The sequence below is a fragment of the Vicugna pacos genome, chromosome 11 (assembly GCF_048564905.1).
Source record: "Vicugna pacos chromosome 11, VicPac4, whole genome shotgun sequence".
In the NCBI taxonomy this organism is placed as follows: domain Eukaryota; kingdom Metazoa; phylum Chordata; class Mammalia; order Artiodactyla; family Camelidae; genus Vicugna; species Vicugna pacos.
The window spans coordinates 3,923,031-3,949,668 of NC_132997.1; the positions used below are offsets into that span (position 1 = coordinate 3,923,031).

The window sequence follows — 26,638 nt, forward strand, 5'->3', positions numbered from 1 at the left end:
CACAGGTGCTCACAGTCGTGTCTCGGCAACTGTCCACGAAGAGTGCACCGTGATTAGCATTAATTGTTTTCCAGGCAGCAGATCTGTTGGTATAACAGAAATTTAGTCCATTGAATTAATGTAGAAATCCTTCCTGCTCTGCTTCTGTCCACACTTGCCATGTGACTGCCTGCCCGTGATTGGGCCGTGGAGGAGAACATATACTCATGGTTGAACTCTGATATTGCAGTCTGGTTCATAGTTTCACGTCTTCTGTTACATTAATAAGTTAAATTTCTGGTTTTCTTGTATCAGTGTCTCATGAGTTTGGTTAATGTGAAACCAGTCCATGGGAGCCCAGGGGTTATGACGGTATAAATTTTTAGCACGTTGTGGCACTTCTAGCCGTGCAGACCTGACTAGGGGATGTACGCCTTTCTCACTGATTTCTCCCAACAGCAGGGTCCTCTCACGGATGTGAGGCTGGGAGCTCTCTGAGTAGCTCAGTCAGAGGCCAAGTCCACCAATCAGAAAATGATGAAGTACCTGGAAGTGGGTTTAATAAAAGTAAAGGGCTTCCAGGTAGTCTGATGGGCCGTTCAAGAAATTTGGTGAAAAGCTGTCCACTGTCTGTGGTTTAGCTTCTTCTTTGCTGTTGAAAAGTCTGGGGTAGATGAAGGGATTTTAAAAAGCAGAAAGGAGTGATTTCAGGTGGTACGTCCACACCGGTGAGAAGTGATGGATGACCGCCTGTGTGAGGCACAGAGTCTTACAAACTTCATAAAACAGCTTCAAATGCTCTGCCATCTGAGTGCACTTCATATGGGGTCCAGTTCATCACTGGTCACGCTGTGAGGGCAAGTAACTGACGATGGCAGAAAGGACACGGAGGCATCAAAAAGGTCTCAGTCATGTTCCCTGTTTAAACAATGTGGCACAGTGTATTATATTTGAGCTGGTTTTTCACTGAACAGTTTTTAGTGTTTTCTGGGACTCCCCAGTGCCCCAAGGTTCCATGCAGCTGGGTGTCCCCTCATAGCAGCTCCGTCAGCGCTTGCCCTGGGCTGATGTGGTGTCACGGGAAGCAGGACGGTCAGCGTCCCCGGCTCCTCTGAGCTCCGTCTCCTCATCCGCAGAGCCTGGTTTCTCATCCGTGTCTACTTAGTAGGGTTGCTGAGAATCACACGTGATGGTTATCAGGTGTGAATTCTGGTTGTCTCTGCGATTGGCAAATAGCCAATAATTGATAGAAACTCTTGTTTTTTTATTGTAATTGTGTCTCCTAGATTGCAGTGGTTTTTAGTCTGCATTTTTTTATAACTTTACTCATTTTTAAATATGCCCTTATTTTATTTATATTTTTTGAGGTACGGGGGACTGAAGCCAGGACATTGTGCATGCTATGCAGGTTCTCTACAACTGAGTAATACCCACCCTCCTTGTCTGCACTTAAAAATAAATATTGCAATACACAAAATAGCTCTTAAACTCCATCATGGGACCTGATCTCTGTATAGGCAATTGAACACGTATACTATTTCAATAAGAATAAATGCTGTTGAGACATACGTTTCTGAATCTGTTAATGTGCTTAAAAGCGATCATAGCTAGTGATAAACACGAGACTTGGATCCAGTACTTCTTAGGGTATGTTTTGCCATCATGGGAAATTACATTCTACCGAGAAGGCTAATTGGGTCTCTTTGATATTTGGATGCTTTAGCAGGTGATCAAGGCTTTCCAAAGCTGACAGTTTTGTATTTTAGACTAACTACAAAGTTATCTTCTAGAAGATGGAAATCATAACCTTGTGAATTTCCCAGTAATCCAGGGGGTATGTGTCTGTGTCTGTGTCTGTGTGAACGTTTGTGTGTGTGATTCAGGAATGTAGAAATAAGTTCCATATAGACTTCTGATATCTTTCTCTTCCAGTTCAAGGTATAAGCATATACTTACACAAATAAATTGATTTTCTTTTGTCATTTGGCATATTGGCGGGAATAAGAGGTTCTCATACTTGTTTCAGAAGGGTTGGGAAGCATGAGCTTAGAAAACGGGAGGAGAAAGAGGCAGGGAGACACTTCACACTTTGTGCAGGATATGAGAAACAGTAGCTTTTCTTTTCTCTTTTCTTCTAAAGCAAACTGGCACTGAATTGTAACACACTATTACTCAGAATTGCTTTTCTAATCAGATACAAGTGCCTCAGATTTTTCAAGGCAACATGAATGATGAAATGTGTTTTAGCATTTATCTTTAAAAGTAGTTTTATTTCTCAAGTAAAAGACTATAGCCTGTTTCTTCCAGCGTCACAAGAAATTCTCATTGATCTATGTACATGTTCTATGTGCTTATTTTCTTTGGGTTTTTTTTAAGTGCTTGTTTCATTGTGGTGTGAATGAATGTTTAAAATTTCTGGATTTTGATCTTTAGAAAATGCTGATTTATCAGAACTGTTAAAAACTTGATTGTTCTTTGGTCCTTGTTTGGTGGGGCACCCTGTTGATTAATCTTGTCTGTTAAAGAGAGAAATTCTTCCTCTAGCCTGCAGATCATTAAGTATATGGTTTGCAGTATGCCTTTAAATTTCATTGAATGCATTGAACATGATTGTCCAGTGAATTTTGAGTTGACTCATAGTAATGACTTTGCTTTGTTTCTGTGGCTTTTACTCCCCACAAGAGCTTGAATTCTCTGTTGCATTTTGTATACGTGTTCTTCACAGTGGAAGACATTTTTTACAGAGGTGGTTTTTCCTAACACCTCTGAATGCCTTCTGTAATTGATACAACAATAATCTGTTATTTCAATGCTTAATTATTTCATAAACTAGTTTTTGGCTTAATCAGAAACAATGACAGAGTGATAATAAAAAATAAGAAAACTTTCCTTCCTTTGAAGAATAGAAATCAGGTGGTCAGGCTCACCCATGCTTTGTGCCTGACACACTTAATCTCATGTCATTGTGTATCATGATTCGGAGATGGAGTTGCTTCAGGTTTATTGATTTTTGTTTTAACATTTGTTTTGAATTCTTTCTCCAGGCTTATGTATCCTGTTGGGTTTGTTGAAACTGTAGAAGGGAAACAAAAGCTTTTTTTGGTTTCCGGAGGCCTGAGTTGCTGATGATAAAGAGTTGAGGGTGGGCTGAGGAACAGAGTGACACTCCCTCTGCTCCCAGCTGAAATTGATGAACAATGAAATCAATTAAGTGTATCGGTATTTGACCAATAGAAGTTAGCGAGCCCAAACTGGCTAGTTATGCCCAAAGAAAGTACTGAATTCACCTGCAGAATTAGGTGCTTTACCAAGAAGAAGCAGCTTAGAGCAATCAGAAAAATCAGTCCTATGATGAGATATAAAATAAATATAATATCTTTTATTTCTGAAACTTTTCTACGTTAAGTTGTGTAGAGCTAAAATTAAGTTTCAAGCACCAGTAGTTAACAGTGTGGGTGGTTCTGTATGATCATTATTCAGGAATGTGCCTAGACTCTGCTAGAGTGGCTGAAGCTGGCAGGAAAAGACCCAGAGCCAGGATTTGTCACCCTAGGGTGTCCTTCATAATGGTTCCATGTGGGAGCCCATGATTGGGTTAACAAATTTTAACAGACCCCAGCCGCCTGTCAAATTTAAGAAGAAAACGTATGCTTAGTAACTGCTTTGCAAGCAGGGCCCTGTGCATACTCACTCCTGTCTCCTTGCCTTAAAAAGCAGAGATAATGCTTTGCTTGCGTAGATGAGGTTTTAGATAGCACTCTGCTCATCGCAAAGCAATGACCCAGGCCCTCAGCTATAAAGGCTGGGCTTGTGTGCAGTTAGATACTCTATTATCCCCCAAACAAGGACCTAGCTGGTCTGGTGGTCTGCTTTGTAATTCACATGTCTAAAGAATGTATCTTATTCCTCTCACACCATGACTTCGCTAAAGATACACTAAGCCTTTGTACTCATGGTGGATTCTACAATCTCTGTCTCATCCTTCTTTCCCCAAGTTCCTGCTTACTATCACTCAACTGTTAATGACGTTTTCCTTTGATTATACACAATAAATATGGGAGCATTTGAGAGGCTCGTGGAGTTGGGTCCCTACGCCCTCTCGCTTTCTTGACTTTTTCCACAGAGTCTTGAGTATTCATTCCCTGTACGTAAGACTTCTGCCAGCCAGAACCCACAGTTCCAGGTGAGAAGGATGCAGGCTTTATCTCTCCTACCCGAGGGAGAGAGAGTAGAAAATTGAGATCTGCTCTTCCGTGGTCCCTTCCTGCCCCAGGTCTACTCCAGTTCACCTGCAGCCTTCTGGCCTCTGCTCACAGGGCCTCTGTCCCAGGACTGACAGCAGCCTTTTCTTCCCTGGTAAACATTTCCTGTGCCTTTTAGAAGTTGGTCTCTTCTGTGCAATACAACCCTGGCAGATGTGATGGTGGTAAGCGTGCTGGTGGGCAGTCACTTGGGGACTGCCAGGAGCCATGCTGATTCTCCTGAGTCTCACATTCGGGGTTACAGAACTGTCGAGCAGCAGAGGAAGCCCTTTAACGTGAGGCCAGCTCAGCATTGCATCACTTTCATTTTATTTTTGAATTTTCAGTGGAGAAATTATTTGTAGCAAACTGTTCCAGATTTTTGGCTGCCTGCTTTCCTCACCACCATTTCCTTGTTGGCTCTGGTGCTTGTTTTAAGAACCAGGTTTCTTCTCTGGTTATTTCTAGCAGCTGGGCTTGCCGAATCCTTGATCTGCATTTGAAGCAGAATGCTTCTTCGTGATGTCAAGCTGATTTTCCTATTTCTGAATATTTCGTGTACACTCAGCAACCCTTTCAAGTGAAATGCTCTTGTCCAATTCTGTTAACCCACATTTGCCGATCTCCTGCTTTCATGCTGAGGGCAGTTTCTTCTTCCTGTAATAAAAGTTAGCAATTTGCATTTACTATTTGAAGGTTCTGGCCCTAGGTGCTTTTGTCCTTAACAGTTTTAATACAATTCACCCATTAAAATGTACAGCGGTTTTTACTCAATGCCCAGAATTGTGCATCGCAGTCAATCTTAGAATATTTTCATCCCCCAACAGGAAGCCCTGTATGCACAAGCAGTCATTCCCATCTTCCTCATCCTCCCCCAGCCCCAGGCAGCCACTGTTCTCTCTCTGTGGATTTGCCTGTGCTGGACATTTCATGTAAAACAAGTTATTTCATGTAAATGGAACTGTCTATTGTGACTGACTTCTTTCACACTGAGTAACTTTTTCAATGTTTTTCCAGGTTGTGGCCTGGGTCAGTACTCTATGCTTTGCTATTGCTGAATTATATTCTACTGTATATCCGGGCCCCACTGTTTACCCATTCATCAGGTGATAGTCATTTGTGTTGTTTCTGCTTTTTGGGTGTGAAGAGTAATGGCGCCGTGAATACTCCTGTAGGAGTTTTTATGTGGACATTTGTTTTCAGTTCTCTTACTTGGGTGACCAGAGAGCAGAAATGCTGGATCATTCATAAACCAAATGTTCAACTCTCTGAGGACCTGCCAGGCTGTTTTCTAAAGTGGCCACGCTGTGTTACATCCTCACCAGTAAGGGCTGTGCACTCCGCTTCCTCTGTGTCTTCATTAGTGCTTGTTACACTTTTTTTTATTATAACCTATTGTAGTGAGTGTGAAGCGGTTTCTCCTAGTGGTTTTGACTTGATTTCTTTTACAGCTAATGATATTGAACATCGTTTGATTGTGCTTATTGGCCATTTGTGTATTTTCTTTGAAAAATACATTTTCAGATACTTTATTCACATTTTAATTGAGTTCTCTTTTTCTTGTTGAGTTGTAGGAGTTTTTTCTTTTATTTTATCTGAATACTTAATCAGTTAAATAATTTGAAAAAATTTTCTCCTCTCTGTTGTTTTTTCACTTTCTGGATGGTGTCCTTTGAAGCAAATTTTTAACATTTGATGAACTCCAATTTATCACTGTTTTCTTTGTTCCTTGAGCTTTTGGGGTAATATTTAAAATCTGAGGTATTTTATTTAAACTTTTATATAAAAAATAACTTAATTCTTAAGACCGTTCTAGGAGATGGGTGCTGTGGTTGTCCACAGTCTATGGATAGGAGACTGAGGTGCAGAAAATTTCACTGAAATATCAGTGTCACAGCTACCCAGTGCTGTGGGATTTCAGACCCTCATGTTTGTCCCCAGCATTTGTGATCTTCACCACCATGCTCCACTACTGCCTGGAATCGTTAATGAAAAAGTTTTCCTTTTTTGATTTCTTGATTGTTTGTTTTCTCATTGGGGAACTCACCTCTTCATTTTCCTTGTAGAGATCTGTGTAGGTTTATTTTAGGTCTCATGTACTTATTTATTACTCAGGCTCCAGTGATGATTGTGCCTAGTTGATCTAATCAATTCATGCTCAAGTCTTTCCTGCTCATGACACTAAAAAGAGTCATGATTTACATAATGCTCAAAGAAGAGTGTACTTGAGTGATTTTATTTTTCTAACCAATCAAACCAATCAAATAAAAACCCAGTGTTGGAACAGATTATTAGCCCTGCAGAATAGGGTCACTGTCTTCCTTGTGTTTCATTTCTTTTGTCACAGTGTCTGGATAGTGCCTTGCTGTCCAGCAGTTTTGTGAGTATACGGTGCTCGTGAATCATTGTAAGGAAAGAATTTTGACAACAGACTGTGTTGTTCATTTCACGAGGGAAAAGATCATATAGAAATACTGCTCAGATTTATTTTAAAATTAAGCTTGGTGTTTTGAGAAGGGTTCAAGAAACCATACAAAAATCTTTTTCACTAATTTAAAATCTATCTTAGACACATTATGCTTACATAGCAGAGTAACTTATCAACTAGCCTTGACAAGAGGAGTGTATTATTGATTATCTATTTTAGTTGAAATATTCTACCTGGGATAAAGTAATCAGTGCCCATAAATGAACAAATATGTTCGTATTTCTATGCAACATGGGAGCAGACTTCATATCTTTCTATATAATATATATGACTGTGTGTTTTAATCTGTCTGTCAGTGTTTTTATAGTTTTTCAGCAATGTTGTAACTTTAGAATTCTTCTAAGGAAACCACCCCCAATTCTAGTGCAGTTTGTACTGTGTATCCTTTCTTATGCATGGGATTCCACTGTCCCCTCTGTGAGGAATTTCCTCTCCTATTGAGTTAGTAGCAGAGTTAAAGGAACTATGATTTCTAGGCCTTTGATCTCCATGTGTTTGCAGTTGGCTGTCAATCAAGATTTTCCCTTTCTTGAGTTTTCATTGTTCAATTAGAATTTTGGAAATAACAATTAATATGTTGCAACACTCTCCCTAGAAACTTGATGTGTCTGTGCTTTTCAGGTTCCAATTTAGGAAAATGTAAATGCACTCTTGTTTTTAAATAGTCCTTTTTCACTAGATATTTGTTTTCTTCTTTATAGTCAAAATATTTTTTTCCCAATGAATGAATCGGTTTGCATGTTTTAAAAAATACCTTACTTTTTATATTTCTTATTCTAACAGGTATATTCATTGTACAGAATTTAGAAAATAAGGATAAACACAATTATAACTTAAAAATGGCCTCTAATCTCACCTGGAGATACAGTTGTAAGGTTTGAAATTGAGAATTACAAGTCCTCTCAAATTGTTCTTCTATTTCAACTACGGTTTGGTTACTGAGATCCTCGAATTCCCATATGAATTGTAGCAGCAGATAGTTTCTGCAGAGCAACCCACTGGGATTGTGATCGAGTCAACGTTGAATATATGGATCGCTCTGGGGAGCACTGCCATCCCAAGAATGCTGTCATTTGATCCAGGAATGTGCGTGGTGTGTCTGTCCAGGTATTTAGGTCTTCTTTAATTTTTTTTCAGCATTGCATAGAGTTTACATTGGATTATTTTACTATATTTTTTGCCTTTATACTGAGGACAAGTGTGCAAGGTACCGGGATCAGAAGTGTATTGGAGCTCCGCAACTTGCTGCCACCGGACGCTGTGCTCTTGCTTCGCCCACTGTACAATGTTGCACAAAATAGGACCTAAGTAACTTTCTCTTGAAAGAATGATTATATGATTGCTGGATGATGCTTGAGAGTCCTTGTGATGATGTCTTTTTCCCAGAATTTCCCCTCTTCTTAACTATGCCCTTTCTCTTCCTTTCCTCCAGCCTGTGTTTCAGCCTGCCTGTGGCATTGATTTTCCTTGTCTGTGGACTCTTCCTTTCACTAGTTCATGATAATGTTACATGTGAGATGTGGAAACTTGCTAGATGTCAAGAAAGAGCAAATCCATTGTATGCTAATATTTTTAGAGTGTGTTATTGTTTTATCGATTGAAATTAAATCAGGCTGACCCATTGAGCCATCCCCTGAGCTCTTTTTGCCTTCCTACAGGTGATACTGTTCTCGTTGCTACATGTGCCCTTCCCCCAGACTTGGTTTTGGAGTTGAGTAAGTCACCATCACTGGAGCCCTCTCTTTAAATGATGAAGAGAACATTTGCTCTTTCTCCCTGTTTGGGGACTTGGATGAGATGAGGTAACAGATAAAGAATGGAGCCCCACCTCATTCTGACCCCCGCTCTTTCCGTTCCTTTCTCCAGGGGAAGAGTACAATACAAAAATATAAAGATTGTGAGCTAATGAGATAGACAAGACAACCGATCATTTATTAAATACCCTTTCATGCCAGAAACAAATGTATTATACACACAAAAAGCACATAAAATACGGTAGTACTTTGGTTACAAACGTGGGTCCGAGTTCAAGTCCGGGTCTGGAGTGACAAGTCCTGTGAGATGGAGAATTGGTGGGTCGGCTTAGCCTCTCCTGGACTTGTTTTCTGTCCTGCAGAGATGGGGCTCGCTAGGCGTCCCTCCCCCGTAGAGGTGCTGAGGGCTGTAAAAGACGCGTGTAGGCAGACCGAGTACAGCTGCTCTTTCCTCGTAAGTGCAGGATAGCATAGCTTTTGCGGTGACGGCTTTATGACCACACCGTGTAGACTCTCAGTGCTCCAAAGGGATGCCTTGCGGATTGGAGATGGGATTCTCACTTCTGTAAATACCCAAGGATTGTGTTATTGGGCCTTGCTGATTTGACTCTATTCTTTAGAAAGTACATAATGTAGATATATTTTTCAAACATGCATGCTTTTTTTCTTTTATTATTTATAGTTCTACCCTCTCATCTCTTGGTGTGACTTTTCATGGAATCCAGGAAACAGTCCTAAGCTACCTGCCTCTTCACACTTCTCCGTGGTGGTTTCCTTCCCTGACTAGAAGAGGGTTTTGCATAGGTAATTTTGATTGCTCCCCTTCTCTTGGAGACTCTCTGTTTGTCTGCCCATCTCTCACCTGTCCTTCTGTCCATTTCTCTACCCACTCATTCTTCTGACTTGTTCCAAGAAGCATTTCAGGCAGCTTACAGAAGAACAGATACCAAATAAACACGTGAGAAAATGGGGCCAAGTTCATACAGTGAGGCTAGGAGTTGAGCCTGTGTGAGATTTGCAGGCGTGAGACACACGCCTCTGCCTTGTGACTTATAAGATAGACAGCATCAATGTGCCTGAAGCTCCCAGCAGACACAGGGAAACAGGGTTTGTGGAAGATGCTCATTGGCTGTGAAATAAATAAGTGGCTTAGTAGAAGCCCAGCTTTTCCAAATACTAAGGATTAGGAGAATATTTTAGTGTCTTCCAAAATCAAAGTATTGCATCTTTTCTTTTTCAGAGTTTTATGTATAGTTGGTTTACATTCTATACCTGGAAATTTCTCCAAAACTTCTGCCCACGTGAGTCCCATGACTCGGGAATGGGGTGGTTCTGCTCATTGACGGGTGTTGGCCAGAAACGGAAAATGGCAGCCTCAAAGGAGCCTGGGATTTATCACTTATGTTTTTTCAGTGCTGTAGATTTCAGAAAATGCTTTCACCGTTTCTCTCCATCTGAGGCAGCAGCGTGCTCTCTTACCAGCATCAGAAGCTCAGGGCTACGGGATGGTGGGGTTTGACTGCACTGACGTGAAGACAGCTGAGCTAGTCACTGCAGGCTTGGTGCTTTCACGTAGTGCATTTCATGTTCTTTAATTGGTTTCAACAAGTAGTTAATTAACTGAGTTAATTAACATTTAATAAATATGATGCTTTGTTGAAAAGACAGTCATAGGCAGAATATAAGTTGTGAACACTTTAAAAACGGTTTCATTACTGAAATTTCAGTAGGGAAGATTCAGTTTATCTTATTTACGCCTCTCTTTAAAAGTAACAAAGAAACAAGACAGAAAAAGCAGAGGATGATTTCTATTCTTCCTCTCGGCTTGCAGGTGCCTTCACCTCCAGTGGCATCCATCCAGACATCAGCACTGACACTGGCCGTGCTCAGAATTGCCTCAGCCCTGAAGACACAACTGACAAATAGAAGGGGGGGCGCCCTGTTACAGGGGGTGCTGTCACTTTGTGGGTCCTTATGTAACTGCGTGGTGTTATTCAGGATTGCCCTTTCTACACTGCGTGACGGTGCTGTGGTGTCTCCTAGTTATTTGTTTCTGTAAGTACTCGTGTGTTTTTTCCAATGTGTGGTACTAGACATCAAAAAATGCTTTTTTCAGGTGAAAAATAGTGTGTATTTAATATAAAAGTCTGAAAAAAGTGTCAAAAGTGTCTATCTTGTTCCCAGTACTCAGAGATAATAATTAACACTTTAAAATCTATTTTCTGTTCTTTTCATCAGTGTGTATTACCTCTGTCATAAAAACCAGCGAGCACTGTGTGCCTGTTTACTGTATGGAGACCTCCATTTTCCATTCGGCTTATTACACATTTTGCTACAATATTCTATCTCCACTGGCATGATTTTTAATGACCAGTATAGCATTCTGTCTTGTGGAGGCATCGTCCATTTTACTTTGGACTTAAATAAACTTTTAAACTCCAAGTATACTTAACTGAAATACTGAAAAGAGAACTGTGGTGGTACCGAAAGTCCCCTAATTCCCTTCCCCTTATTTCCAGAGAGTAAAAACTGCTGACAATGTGGAGTATGTATTTCATGACCTTTATGCCTATGTCATATATATATACACATACATCACGAATATGAGAAATCTATGTATATGTGAGTGTATATATGCTTTATTGAAAAATAAGTCCATACTATATGTTTTCTGCAGCTCGGTTTATTCACTCAGGTATATATCATTGACTTCTTCCCCCTCTAGACTCACCCAGTCCTTTCAGATAGAGTAGAGGGTTTTCCTGATGTGCAGGTTTATTCTCTTGTGTAAGGACACCTTTCGTGGGAGAGTACTGTGGACAAGGCCTTGGACCACGCCGAAACGCCGGAACTTAAGTGCCCACAGCTCGCCGTGATTTACCGCATCATTGTCTTGATGGTAGACACTTAAGTTTTCTCCATCTTCCACTGTCAGAAAGGGTGTTTGACTGGAATCCTTCTTATACAAACATTCCTGTGATCTTGTATGAGTATTTCTTTAGTTAAAGTTTCTGGAAATTTAGTCCTTGGATGTGACAACTTCATAAATCACAGGCTCCTTTCAAGTAAATCTAGAAATTCCTTCTCCTGTGGGGAATGAAAAGATGTAGAATAACTTATGTAACCAATTCTCTATCGCTGGATATGATTTCACTTCAGCTTTTCTTCTCACCATTTTAAACAGTGCTGTGTAAATGCTCTGATGAGTACATCTATTTGAACTGATTTTTTCTAAATGAAACAATTCCTAAAAGTGGAGTTCAGCCTGTGTGTACACACGTTTTTCAGAGTTTACATATCCATTGACATGTCGTCCTCCAAAAGATCGCTCACAGTTTGTTCTCTCAAAGATGGACACTAGCTAGAATATCTTTTAAAAATATGTGCCAATATGATGAGCAAAAGTGCTTTTTCATTGTTTTAATTTACACTTGATGACCAGTGAGGTATTGAGCATTTTTCATTCATTAGCCATCTGACTTTTAAAAAGTGAATGATCTCTTTTGTCCATTGAACACATTTAAGTGAGGGAGCTTCTCGTTGCTTTGTGACAGCTCTATGTATATTATGAACACTAACCCCTTGTCTTCATCAAGATGTATCAGAGAGCTTTTCCTTGTAATTTTTTGCCTTTCATTTTGTTCAGTAGGTTCATTTTTGTTGTGGCCCAAAATAATCTTAAGATAGTAAATGTCTTCTTTTTGGGTTTTATTCTTGATATTATTCTTAGAAATGCTTTCTTATAATGGTATAAATTTCTTCTGTAGGTTTTTTTAATCTCTAAGATGGAGATGATAATGGTACTTGTTATAGTGAGGAGAAGTTGAATTAATATGAGCAAAGAATTATATTCGCTGTTATTAGTACTTTCTAATATTCACATCACTTTCTGTAATTTTTCTTGCGGTCAATATGACTGGAATAGAATTTGTTCTTTCCAGGGGATTCTCTGATTGTCCCAAGACAATTATTGAATTCATACTTTGCTTTTTAACTTGAAATCCCACCTGTAAAAAATACTTATGTACACTAGAGTCTCTTTTTGAGCTCATGGTTTATTTCTGTCAATCTTACTTTCTTACTCTAGCACTATATCTTACATATTGTAAAAATTTATTTAATATCTGACAGTGCGATTTTTTTGATTCTCTTTACCATCCCAAATTTTCTTGGCTAGTATTATGACTTTATTATTCCTGAAGAATTCTAATATAATTTTTCAAGTTAAAAAAAAAAGAAGTGTTGTCATGGGATTTTTTAGTAATTTTGAATTATCTTTAGGAGAACGTACATTTTTTCAAAACTGCTTTCCTCCATACAAAATGTTGTTGTCTCTACTTTCACACCTCTTACTTTACCCCTCAGTACAGTCCTGTACTTTCTCCATGTACAACATGGGCATTGTTTTTGAGTTTATTCCAGATTATTGTTGATGATTTTGTTAATTTTTTACGTGAGAATTTTTTGCTATTATATTTTTTAACTGTTAAAACTGACACCTAGGAAGGAAGATTCAGTTTGTAAATACTCACTTTGTGACTTCTCATTTAAAATTGTAAGTTTTAAGTACTTGTTACAGAATCCTTTCTTTTCTGTTTTTAAAAATTTGTTTCCAAGATTCTCAAAATGGTCATAGCAAAGTAGTATAGGTGAGGAGACAGATGGAGAGAGGTAGTGTGGCTCATTTACAAACTGTGAGCACTTTCATGGTTGCCTTTACGTTGGAAAAGCTGCTGAAGAGTCCAGGATAAACCAGGGGTGGCTTTGTATGCACTTGAAAGCCAGCTTTCCTGCCTGGTGAAGCCTGGTGGGCATGGCAGGTAGATGATCAAGGTCGAATGGAGGTTATTGGCTGCACAGAGTGCTGTGTCTGAGAACTGGAGAATATCACCATGGGAAATGCTTGGTGCCAGGAACAATGCAGAGGAGCTGGGGACCCTGTGTGTTAAGGATTTTCCAGCCCTGGGAGTGGGAAGATCAGACTCTGCATTCAGATCTGAGTTTGAATTCATCCTCTTTAGTTTACTTGTCCTCTGACTTTGGTCAAGCTATATACCCTCTTTCACTTCCTGTTTTCTTATCTCTCAAAATAGGAGAATTACAGCCTGCTGCTAGATTGTTTGGTCAGGTTAAATAATTAGTGTCTATAAGATGCCACGTACAGTCACAAGCTCAGTGAGAAATGGGCTGTCGGCTGTTCTTCTGCAACTCAGTGCTTGACAAGACATGGGGGAAAGCCAGTCCCTAATTTGTGTGTGATGCAAGTAGGAACAGAATTAATGACTTGCCTTTCCCTAGCAGTACTCTTACAGCTTTGCTTCATTTACTTCTTTCCTCCTTTCCTTTCCCCTTTCCCATCCTCCACCAAAAGAGCCTGAGACTCTCTCAGAATACTAGATTCAAATTAATTTAAAGGTTGGCTCATCCTCATGAAATGATAGTAACATAAAGAAAATCTGTGCACATCCCAGAATACATTGTATTTGATTTACACACACACACGTGTGCGCACACACACACACAAAATCAGTCTACCTCCCACTTGCAGAGGGAGAAGGACCACTTTTTCTGAGTTTTCACTCACTGAGCGTGAGAACAGTGTCTCTTACACAGACGTTCACCAGGCTTCGTGCATGGTGTTTTTAATTGAATTTCGGCTTTGTAGCCATAGATATAGTCTCCTAATAGAAGAGAGAAAGTGGAGACATAGACATTCTGCTGAGATATTGGTGTCATCATATTTTAGTTGGAAAGGACTTAAGACAGAATAGAGTCGTAATATTTTATGGGTGAGAATCCATGATGTTGTAACTTGGACAAGAACTTGGACCTTCTGCCATCTTGTCCACAAGGGTGAAGAGGCAACTGGGCAGGGAATGGTAGGGATCCTTCTTGCTTGAGTTCCATGTTCTTGCTAGTTTTCATTGCTCAGCTGCCTTTAGTTTATGTCCATGAGGCCTCTCATGGGAAGGTCACTCTGTCCTGATAGATTGAGTTTCTTATCAGCAAAAAGCTCTGGACCCACTCATATTTCCCAGAGTTTTCTGCTGACCTGCTGACACTTTATATAATTGAGACCTAAGAAACTACTGAATATAAAATACTTATTGTTATTGTTTGCCCTCGAGTTCCATAGGAATGGGGTGCTGTCTCAGGCTGTCTAAAGCCAGATCCGAACAAAGATAGGGTGACAGGTTGTGCTGCTGTTTCTCCACAGTCGAAGGGGATTACCACCTTAGCTTTATATTCAAGGCAGATGAGTTCAAATCTTGCCTTTACCAGTTATTATCTTTGTGAATTTGGGGAGAAACTGTACTTTTTTGTGTCCAAATTTGTTTATCTGTAAATAAGTTCAGTATTTATTTTAAGGTTTCTGTTTTAGAATTGAATGAGCTAATTCCCTCATTTATACCTAAAATAGCGATCACATGGTTCTATGCTGGTGCCTTGGTAGTTGATTACTAAGGGACACGGCAGTGAGAATGGGGGTGGGGGGCCCCTGGATAATAGAGCTTATATTCCAGGATATGCTTGTAAAAGACTGGATGTGCAGTGGATTTTTAGTAAATATCTACTCCTTTCCTAATCTGCATTGATTGTGTATATATCTTTATACTAATATATGAACAATTTTTATTGCAATTTAAATATCTTTGTAGTATTTACAATATCTAGCTATAAAAATACGTGAAATAAAATGATTTGAATTTATTTTCTTTTCAATAAGCAAAACAAAATAAAATAGAAAAGAAAAAAGTTTTGAAGGAGTAGAAATAATTTTATTTCTGTGGAATCAATTCCTTATAATAGGTTTTTTGTTCGTGTTGTTAAAAAGCATATAAAATTGATAGGTTGTGACATACTGGAAATGAGGAAACAGTGGAGACATACTACCTCTAAGGCAGTCAATTTGTTACCAAGTCCAAACTCATTCTGCTTGCTGCATGACAGGCCAATAAATCGGGAGATGAGATGTTGGAGTAAGGAAAAGAGACTTTATTTGTAAAGCTGGCAGGCCCAGAAAATGGCATATTGTTATTCAGTAGAACTCTCTTCCCCAGGGCAGAATTCAGTCTCCTATTATACCAAAAAGGGGCGGGGATGTGGCTGGTTGTTGCAAACTTCTTGTTGTATGAATTGTTTGTCCTTGAAATCCTTTGTTCCTGCAGCTGTCCATGTGGGTCAAATTATGGTGCCCCCGTATAACCTCCAAAAAAAAGAAAGGTTATTCAGTATTTTACAACTTGCCATCTATACATAAGTGTAGAAGAGCAAATATTCTTAAAGATCAGAGCCCGGAGAATAGGCCCTCCTGGATATTTCAGGCTAAAGGCAACTTTCTTTTACAAAAGGTGCAGAAACATCAAGTCTGAGCCTAGAAAACAAGGTACAGGATTAAAGCCAAACGAACACATCTAACATGGAGTGAAATTTGTTCTTTCTATTACAATTTCTTTTTCTCCCTCATAAATAATTTTACTAAGAAACATGAGTAATTTTTTTATTTTTGCTTCTTAATAAAGGACTACAACTATATTTTAGTGAGCAGGGATGCTGTGCGTGCCTTGGGGTCACAGCAAACTCTTATTGGGGGTGGTCGACCCTGCAACATGCCTGATGCCCCGTGAGTGTTGGTGAGGGCCCCCTAACCAGGGGCTCTCTTCAGGAACCACCATATGGGCGTTGACCTCTGGCACCTCTTTTTCAGCTGCAGGAAATTTTTTCAGATTCTATGATAGAAAAATCACTCCAGCTGGGGATAATCAGGGAATAAAGGAAGAGGAAATGGGCTTGAAGTAGAGTAGAAGAGAAGGACAGAAGCTCAGGGAGCCTGGGGGCTTGGCAGCGGGGCCTCAGGGGAGAGAGGAGCAGAGGTGTGGATGGGACCGGCTACGGAACCAGCTCCTGCTGCTTTCCCTGCACCCAAACCACACAGCTTTTAATAGGGCCCAGGACTCTCTCCTGTCTAGATGTCACTCTGGGCAGAACCTTGAGAATCGAAGGTAAGGGGTGGGCAGCACTCACCTAGGGGGTCACTGAGGAATTTGTTCAAGTCCACATTGACTTTTCCAGTCATGTGCCTTCACCTGTTCTTTATCTCAGGATCTGAGAAGCAGAAGCAAGGAACTCAGGGAGAGATCCAGGAAGATATCTGACTGTGTTAAGAGACGACAGTCACAGTGACACTGGGAGGGAAGACACTTGCAGCAAAGTAAAATAAATTCACAACTATTGCATCAGAGCTGCAGGTGTGAGAGAGCCTAAGCCTGTCTCAGAGTGCAGGGGACAAGCGGAATGGAATGGTAAAATTAACACTGACAATTGAAATTTTGTTAAATAGCCTGCTACTTTTAATTTTATCACTTGAATGTATGCAGGTGTATTTCTATGAGCATTTATAGGTTCACACAACCCCACCAGCCCCTCTTGCCCCCATGGGGGATGGGATTTCTCAAGCACAGTGCCCCTCCTGCTTGCTTGGGCCACGCTGCGGGTCCTCGCCTGGGGACGGACAGCTACAGGACACTGAGTCCCCGAGGCACGGCCTGGGATACATGACAGGAACATCTGTGCTATTGGCTGACGGCCTCCATTTCCCCCTGCAGTGTAAGAATGCCGGTGACTCAGTTAGAAGCATGCATCCAAGCCATCCTTCCGTGTCATCACCATCTAGAAGCGGTGCCTGAATCTTCTGAATTTCTGCAGAATGTGGTTTACAATCACCTTCAACAAGTGAGTGTGTGTCCTCTTTCAAGTGGAGGAATTACTGCCGTTTTCCTGGAACTTACCACTAGTCCATCTGATTTTTCTGTGCTAGGATTCAGTATGGCCTGCTAATAACTCTGCAGTCAGATCTAGAAACCCTGATGAAGAGGATTATTTATTTTCTTTCTTTATATGATAGTATTTTACTTTCAAAATTCTTAGTTTTCAGTTCTTGGAGGAATTTTTTCGGGGGTTGGAGAAACAATTTTGCTCTTACCATCTATGTTACCTTTTGCTATATGCGTCTCACCTGTCTTCTGTCACTTGTGAGGCGGTTCCATTTGTGACCCTGTCCGGGTTGTTCATAGTATAAAACATAAAATCTGTAAAAGTACAGTCCCTTTTACTCCGAAGACATTCCACAAATACTCCTTTAATCTGGGTGTGGTTTTAAGAAGACACAAACATTAGAATATATACTTGCAGGTTGCCAGTGCAAAATCCCCAAATGAATAGTCGAGCTCAACATCTAAAATCTTTCTAATGTACCATGGATTTGTATGGATAAGTGAATTAGTTTGCTAAGAACTCAATCCTCCCAAGCTGATGCTCTGCCAGATGGTGGGGCCGAGGTACGAGGGCGTGTCCTGCCCTTCCTGAGCTGATATTTTCATGGCAAAGACCTTCACCAGGTGAAGAAATTGAAGTTTCTTCTAAGAACAGTGGGTCTGAAAAGAGTCCAAAAAGCGTGGGAGTGACACAATCCCATTTGTCTCAAGTAGGGGAGAGTGGCTGTGGGGCCACTTGGGAGACTCATGAGTCCTGGTGGGCAGTGTTGTTGGCTTCCACTTGAGCGGTGGGACGGTCAGTGGGTAAAAGTGAACATATTGAAGGCATGTTTAGATGGTAAAGAGGAAAGGGTCAATGCTTTCTGTGAAGGTAGGATGGAGTAAGGCCCAGGTTTCTGGGTGGATTAATGAGTTAAATAATGGTCCTGCTGTGTTCTGAGGAGGGAAAGCTGCAGAGGGAGTTCTGGGGGAAAACTGATGAGTTCAGCTGTTGGTAAAGTGAAAGGCTCTTAGATGCGTGGTCTGGGAGCTCTGGTAAGAGCCAATAGTGAGTAGGGGGCGGGGAGAGAGACTTTCAAATCATTTTGTCTTGTGAATATACATATAAGAATGAGTAATGACACAACCCCTCTATATTCTGGATTTAAAAGCCAGTAACATTTTGCTATATTGACTGCAGGGGTTCTTAATTTTTTAATAGAAATAAAATAAATAGAAACAAAATAGTGGAGTTAATGAATATCTTAGAGTTGATGTGTGCCCTTGTATGTATTTTCATACCTCATCTGTTTATAAACATAATCTACAAAAAGTTAACTTGCTTAGCATAAGAGTTAAACAGAGGGACGTGACACACTCTGTTGGTGGTTCAAGGTGATTTCTTAGGCAAATTATGTAGCCTCTCTCTGCCTTAGTTGCATCTTCTGTGACGGCCCCCGGGCCCCTCATCACAGCTTATTTCCTAGACTAGATGTTGGGAGGGAGGCTGCTGAAGGGAGTAAGAGGTGGCAACTGCTAGGGTCACTGAAGAGAGAGACAAAAACAGATTAAAGCCGAGAAACTGAGTGCTAATACCCTCAAAGGAGAAAGAATTCCTCAGTTTTTTGAGCCACTTAGCGTAAGGGAAAGAAAATCATGTGGATCCAAAGCTCTTGAGCATATGAGTATTGTGGGTGGGAGGGTTTCATCAGAAAAGGGTTGAGAAAAGGCCTTTTGGTTTCCCTTTACGTTTCCAGTAAGGATGAGGCGCAGAAGAAAAACCACCCGCTTCACTGTAGAAGGTGCTGTTTTGTGAGAAACTGACCAAAGGTTGGAAACCAGTCATCAGTGGTGCTGGCAAAAGAAGAGACTTCTGGATTGGGTGGGGCACTTGCTGTGACTTCCAGGTGACCTGCTGGCTGGGGGCTGTGAGGCGGGCAGTAGGTTTGCAGTGTGACCTGGGCATAATCTCTGGCATTGAGGCTGCTGTTCTGACTAGCAGAGCTGGGCAGACACCGTCCTAATGGGGCTGCTCGGGATGAGGTCTGGGACAACTGCCGTGCTGAGGGCGAGAGGAGAGCTCTCCTGAGGTTGTGTCCCTGTGAAGATTAGAAACGTCCTCCTGCAGGGGAGGAAGAGCCTCTGAGCAGCATGCCAGATGCACAGGCAAGACCAGCCTGAGCATGGAGATTTCAGGAAGCCGGAATTCATACAGGCCCGAACAGCCTTGTTCCTGAGAAACTGGAGGGAAAAGATGCTGCAAAAGCATGCTAAGTTCAGACACTGTGGTGTGTCATGAGTGATAGGAAAAGACTGTTCAGGCAGCCACGAGAGAACCCTGTGGGTGTCCCAGTTGGGCGTCACACAGGAGGGAGGAGCAGAGTTATATACTGTGTCACTTATTAGCTGTGTGACTTTGAGCAATATCACCCCACCTCTCTGTATATATATCTACATCTGTAAAGTGACACAGTGACAAGCTCGTGTCATCAGAATGCTTAGTTTAGCTCTGATCCCCTTTGTCCAGTCCTGTCAGTGCTGCCCTGCAAGGTTCTGCAGCGGCTGCTCTTGCCCTGCGATGGGAGGGCATAAAAGGGCATTGTAGTACCCGAGGGCAGGAAGGGATTGCTTTAAAAGCAGACATGTAGCCTCCTGCAGCTGCAGACCTGCAGGCAGTTTGGTTTATATTCTTGGAGAGGACTTTGGAGGCCTTTGCATTGACTTAAGACATGTTTTCCCTTGGGGACCTGATTTGCCTTTGCAGATTATTGTTGAAGATTTGGGCTTCTGGCAAAGCTGTTTTCAGAGATGGGTATATACGTAAAATATCATATAAAATAAAATGATTTATTTAACGTGTGCGACTTTGCAGCTGTTGGGAACAGCTCTGTTGGCCTGGTCTCCATGGAGGACACCAAGGATCAGCAGAGCATGCGGGAGGGAAGGCAGACTGCAGTGTTTCTGCGGGGGGTTCTCCCCAGCATGGTGCTCTGCTGAGTTGACTCTTCTCTGAGTTTGGTTGCCAGAGGAGCAGACAGCAAAGTAATGAGTTCTGGAGGGATTGTATAATGACAGGAAGAAATAGGAACCTGGAGATTTTCCGGACTAAAACATGCTTTTGGTTCCTGATTCAGTGTGTTCCATTACAGAATTGATGAGTTGTGTCTACGTCATTGAAATAAACGTTCAGCCTAAATGTTAAGGGCTTTGATTTATTTGGCTGGAGGACTCGAGCCGGGATGACAGCATCTCAGATCACTCTGAGGGACTGCCCCCAGGATGTAGGGGAGGAGCTAGGATATATAGAATCTTTACAACAAAGACCAGGTAATTGGAACAATAAAATTTTGCTTGTTATCTAAAGAAAACCAGATATCTCAAGTTCAAGTATTTACTGCTTTTCTATGTATGGTGGGAAGCAAACATTTGGGTCATTGAATTCATTCCTTTGGCAAGCACCTGGCTATCTAGGGCCAGTATCCTGTCCTTTCTTGCTCTGAGTCTGCTCGGAGGGCACCACTTTGAGTGGTTGAGAGGCCGGGCTGCAGGCATGTTCGCTGGGGGTTGGCAGCAGCCGCTTTTGACTTGGATTCAGCATTCTTTGTTTACTGACATGGTTGCAGTATTTTCATGCACATTGTAGTATTTTCATTCACAGTGTTCCCCCTTGGTCCTAAATTCGACCAATATTTTGAGAGACATTTCATGACTAATTTTGTCCCACGGTGCTAGGATGGCTCATTCCAAGTTCAGGTGAAAAATCTTCTGAGTTGCCATTCAAGGTGTTAGTTTTTTTATCAGGCCCTGTTGATACTAAAAGTTCTCTGGATCACCTGTCTTACTAGTCTATTATGATCCAGGAAGTGTTTAACCTTCTTTGCTCATTTCCATACCTAGAATCACACTATTATATTTATTTTATTCAGGGTTATAAATTTTATCTGTTTCTTCAAGATGTTTAGCCATCATCAATCTTGTGGGCCTAGTTACACATTGGGAAATGTAACAGACAACAATTTTATAAAATAGACAGGATATAAGTAATAAAGCTAGTAACGTTAATAAAGTCATGAGTAAGAATTTAATAGTCGAGAAGTTGTATTTTTGGGTTAAAATTTTGCTTGTGTTTCTGAGTTTGATCCTATGAGAAAGTTCATATTTATGGTCAGGGTCAGGGCAGGTATTAATTGGCCAGGTGAAATCTCCCACCTTGTAAGATCAACAGTGGCCTAAACAGAACTATAATTTCTTTTTAGAATAACGTTTCTGAGGGCTATCTAGTTAGAGCCTTGGAGTAGGGAAACCCACCAAGGTAACACAGAAGTACTAGACATAGGTAATTTATCATAAACTTAACAAGTGGAGTAGTTCATAATCAAAGGTTGGAGAAATTATCAAAGTAATTTTTATACAGTCCTGGTCCGGTGTCTTGGGTCAGCTGTCTGGCTCAGATGTCGTCTTCTTCTCATCCTGGTCTGGAAGCTATTTCTCCATTTGGGCATTGTTTTAAGGTGAGCAGCGCTCTATAGGCCAGTGCACTGCAGGGGATGTTTCAGATAGGAAATTAATCCGAGACTCCGTTTCCTTCAGCTTTGGTTTGTATGGTCTAGTTAAGAGTACCTGAAAAAGGGTCTTTTCATTCAGGTTGGAGACAGTTCTTTAAGTCATGCCTGTTGCAGTATGTATAATCCCCTGGCTGCAGGTCATGGGGCATTGGAACTTTACCCAAGGATAGATTACTGAGCTTCAGAAACAAACCTAGAGTATTCTTTTCATAATTCAATTAAACTGTACAGTAAAGTGACATAACAGCAAGGAATGATCTGGGAAGTGTCTTAGTAAATATGGACCTCAATTAACAAAACTAGAATTTAATATCCACTAAAATATAATTTTTTTCTCTCTAAAGTTGCCCTCAGTTTTCTCAAATATAGCCAAATCAAGATTAATTTCTTTACAAGTTAAATCTGATTATTTGATCATATAGGCTTTTTAAATTGACTGTGTTGGAAGTTTTAATACGGAGTCTCAGGGTAGAATGTTAATAAGGTTTTCTAAGACCAAGAAAGCCACGTCAAGGCTTTTCATGAATTTTTGCCTTACAGATTTAGGTAAATTCTTTTCTCTTTAAAATCCTTAAAATACCTTTATACTCCTATATCTCTTAGGAGATGATCTCTCTAATTTGTCTGATAGAGCCACTGGGGACCTAAGTATTTTTAGTCTTTTGAGGGATCAGATAGAGAGAAAAGATAACTGTTCCAAGTCTGTATACATAGGTATAATTTATCAAATTGCTGTGAACCATAACTAGCTTAAGGAGAAGAGATTCTTTATGTCTTGGAAACAGGTTAAAAGCCAGTAGTATTTGAAACAAAATCAAAAATTATAACCATATTCACCAGGTTACTCAGTCCCATGTAACTAATTCTTTTAATGAGAGTTTTCATTAGAACTTTAAAATTTCTTACCCAGTTTAGTTCAGTGCTGTAGTTTGAAATTTATTAGAAATCAGTAAATCTCCTTGAAGAGAAAGCATTTTGCAAAACCATCAGAAGAAAACAATTAACTGTCTATAAATGATAAAATATTTAAAAGCATGGTTAAACACCGTTACACTATAATCAATAAAGAAACCTGTTCACTATACCCATAATTATCACTGGTAACATTTCAGATAAACCAGAATTTTAGGGAGTCCATATAATTTCTACAATACCTATATTAATAATATTTCTCATTCAATATAACCTTAGAAGTTTTACGATTCATTTGACAATTCCATGTTATTTAAAATGCCAAATGAAACTTTATAGTTTAAAATCTCTCTTTGGGATGTTTCAGGGGCCTTCTGTAGCATCCCAAACTTAACTAGAGATTAAAAGAATTTTAATTAATTAAATTAATTTTAATGTAATTAATTATAATTTTATATTTGGGGAGCTTTTTGAAAGATTTCAGAACACTTGATCAGATAAACATATAGATCACTGTAAAGTAGTACTAATTCATTAACAAGAAAATATGTCAAAGGTAAAGGCAGAACAGGTCAGCTAAGAGGTATAAGAAGTTTTACAATCTGTTACTGAAGGTGGATTAATATTTTAAGAAAATTTTTTCCTCTTAACAGAGAGAAAACCAAATCTAATCTTGTACCAGCTTACTTCTAAGATTCATTTACGTTGCCCAATTTGATTCTAAACTTAGCCAATTCTGACCTCGTACAAAACTTTCCTCAGGGTTCCTTTTCCACAAGCCTTCCACAGCTTTCTATACTTATATTAGTGTGTCCCTTATTTTGTCTTCCATTCAGAAGTAACCAGCTTCAGGAGAAAGTCACTATTTTTCATTAACAAAGTATAATTCCATTCTTACATCTTCCTTTACACATTTATATTACTTTCCTAGGATACTGAGATCATTCCCTTACTAATAGAGACCATTTCTGTGTGGCACCAACCATTGATTAGTATTTCTAAACACCTTTAGTTTCACTGTAAGAGGAAGTTAAATGTTAAGTAATTCATATTTCAATCTTATTTTATCTGACAATGGCATAGATATTTAATAAATTCTTGTCATTTAACTTAATTTAGCACAACTCTAGAATTTAAAGATATCAAACATTTAGAGATTATTTTAAGCATACATTTTAAAAATATATTTTAAATATTTACCCAAAGCTCTCATCTCATTTGCATTTAATTTACTTAAAATTTTACCACAGCACATTACTGTTATTTTTTTTTGACAAATCTGCAACAGATATAACAGGATCTTATTTGACTTTCATTAAACCTAGGTACAGTAAAGGTATTATACATAATATTGATGACTTTAAAGATGTCTATATTAATTAGAACATACTTAAACTAAACAATAACAAATATTTTCTTAATATTGAATATTTTCCAATTCACATGACGCTGAAAGTCAATTTGTTAAGTTTTTATTATAAAAATACTTAATTTTTAAGCTCGTATATTTTTACATCAATTAAGCAGAGCTCTTTGACTTTGAATTTTTTTTTTTAGCAGTAGAAATATCTCACTTCTATAATCTGTACGCAGGCTTATAAAAAGACAAAAGCTAGAGATCTCATAGATTCACTTAAAAACTTACTTATAAGATATTTATAATAATAGTTGGAGTAAGCTGAATTTGCTTGCTCAAATCACTAAGGCTTACTATTTATGAAACAGATAGTTAAGATTTCTTCACAAAGTCTGAAGGACCCGTCAGAGTTCTGAGTTCTAAAATGCCAAAAATTTCTTGGCCTCAAGTTTTATTTCGTTGAGCTAATTAAGCTCAGTCCTAGGTCACTGTTTGTTGTATTTATATTTCTGATCTTCAAGACAAAGACACTCTCTTCCATGTCCCCAGAGAACTGCTCTGTCACCCAGACCCAATTTTATCTCCTTAATTGGCATTTTTGTATCAGTGAGAAGAGCTGTAAACAAAGAATTCCATGTAATAAAACTTTAAGGTTTTCTTTATTATGTCTTCCAAAGCTTGCATAAGGCATTTATTAAGGTCTCTTTTCCTTGAGTTATAAGTTAAACCCAGGGTAAACCTATATTTTTTTATTAGCCACTCAAATTAGTTTTTAGTTTTACGTTATATTGGATGGCTCATGTAACTATATTGGATTCCTTTAATTTGTTCAATTAATATTTTCAGAGGGACAGATATATGCCCAGCCTTATAATACCAAGAAGGGGAAGCGTTTTTCCACTGAAACATATCTATCCCACAACATAAGCAAAAGGTTTATACAAAGACCATTTAAATATACCAATTTCACAAACTTTTATCTCAATTTTATTAAATCTTATAACTTTAATTTTTATATTTATTAAGTTTAATCAATAATTCTTATTTCTAGAAGGAGTGCCAGAAAACTTTTTTTTGTGTGTTTGCATTATATATAATTTTATAGAAGTCTCTAGGATGCCCAAGTTTCAGCCAAAGAGCTTAGGCCCTTCTCGATTTTTAATTTCATTAATTGGTCTGTTGTCCCAATCATTGATCAAGTATTTCAGTCTACATATAAATATATTTTAAACTGTGGTAAATAAAACGGACTTGTTTAAAGTTTATTGTTGGGGGGGAGTAGGTGATCTCTTTGGCCCTTTTTTTTTTAACTTTACATAGTGTAGTATCAAAATCCTGTATGTAAATCCAAAAATGTCCATTTTATTTATCTCATTCAAAATAACCATATAAAAATATTTATCGTTTTGGGATAAGCTACTTATCTGTTTTTTCGACATTTTTACAATCAATTTTCCAGTTATTCAACCTACATAACATTAATTATTCTAAGTTTTTATTAGCATCCCTAGAAACATTTATCAGAAAGGAAAAACACAAATGTAGCTTTTCAAACCAGTTATATTTTTTTATCTGAGTTCTTAGGTTAACCATTAGATATATTTTTCTGCATTTAAACTTTATTTTAATAGGTACCAATAAAACAGCTGTTTATAATGAGATCTCTTTAAACTTTCACCAATTAAAAAGTTTTTCCAAATTAAAAAATCCATCATATGGCCATCAAATTATATACATATATATATATATATATATATATATATATATATATATATATATATATATATATATACTGATTTTAAACCAATAAGATGAAGAGGCCCTTCCACATGAGAGTCGGGGTTTTGCCTAAATAAAATTCAAAGGTTTACTCTCCAAAAGCTTAAAGCCTTCGTGGTCCAGGCTGATGCAGCAAAGTTTAAGATGGCAAAATATCTGAAAATTGGTACAATCAAAGAATTGCTTAGAATCCCAATTTATTTGTGTGGCCACCATATGTACACAATACTTGAAACTTTTGTACGGCAGAGTCCAAGGTTTCCTTTAAAAACTAAACTAAACATATATATACTTACATACACACACTTAAAACACCCAGAGAAAGATAAAACATTTACATTTCAAGGACACAGGAAGAGAAATCCAAGTTCCCCCTAAAGGGGATTTTGTTTTTATAAGTTCAGAATTCCAAAAAATGTTTTTATCAGGCCTGGTTATTTTCAGAGTGAGTTTTTTTTTTTTCTTATTCCCGATTAATGTTGTAAGTTTTGTATGTACATAAATCTGGCTGGGGTAATAGTTGGAGACTGGCAATCTGTCATTTCTTTTTCTTTTCTTTTTTGTTCTTTATTTTTTTTGAAAGTTCTATTCCCCATTGTAAGGTCGGGTTCTCAGAATAAATTTGCTAGTAAGATTTCCCACAGGGACAACTCTGTGGCATGAAGCCTTTGTCTCTACCACTCCTGGAAGATTCTCTGTCACCCGAGAATGCTGTTACCAGCCAGGAGGATGGTCCGAATTTTGGAGTTGAAAATTTCCTCATAAGAGTTTTACTTTTATCCTGAAAAATTCAATGGAGGTAACCAAATT

General features: G+C 39.0%; 1 protein-coding gene across 2 annotated transcripts in view; it reads left to right on the plus strand.

Moving 5' to 3' along the window:
* Nucleotides 1-26,638, plus strand: part of LOC140699574 (trafficking protein particle complex subunit 9-like) — a 133,859-nt gene that overhangs the window by 14,255 nt on the left and 92,966 nt on the right. Inside the window, exons 2-3 of one of the 2 annotated variants that reach the window (XR_012077770.1) lie at nt 17,069-17,195; nt 18,973-19,246. Coding sequence is in view for 1 of the 2 variants with exons in the window: in XM_072972235.1 (XP_072828336.1) it covers nt 17,069-17,195 (127 nt within the window). In the remaining variant the exon portion in view is untranslated. Of the gene's footprint in view, nt 1-17,068; nt 17,196-18,972; nt 19,247-26,638 lie in introns of those variants that run through there. The other variant, XM_072972235.1, reaches the window with a different exon arrangement.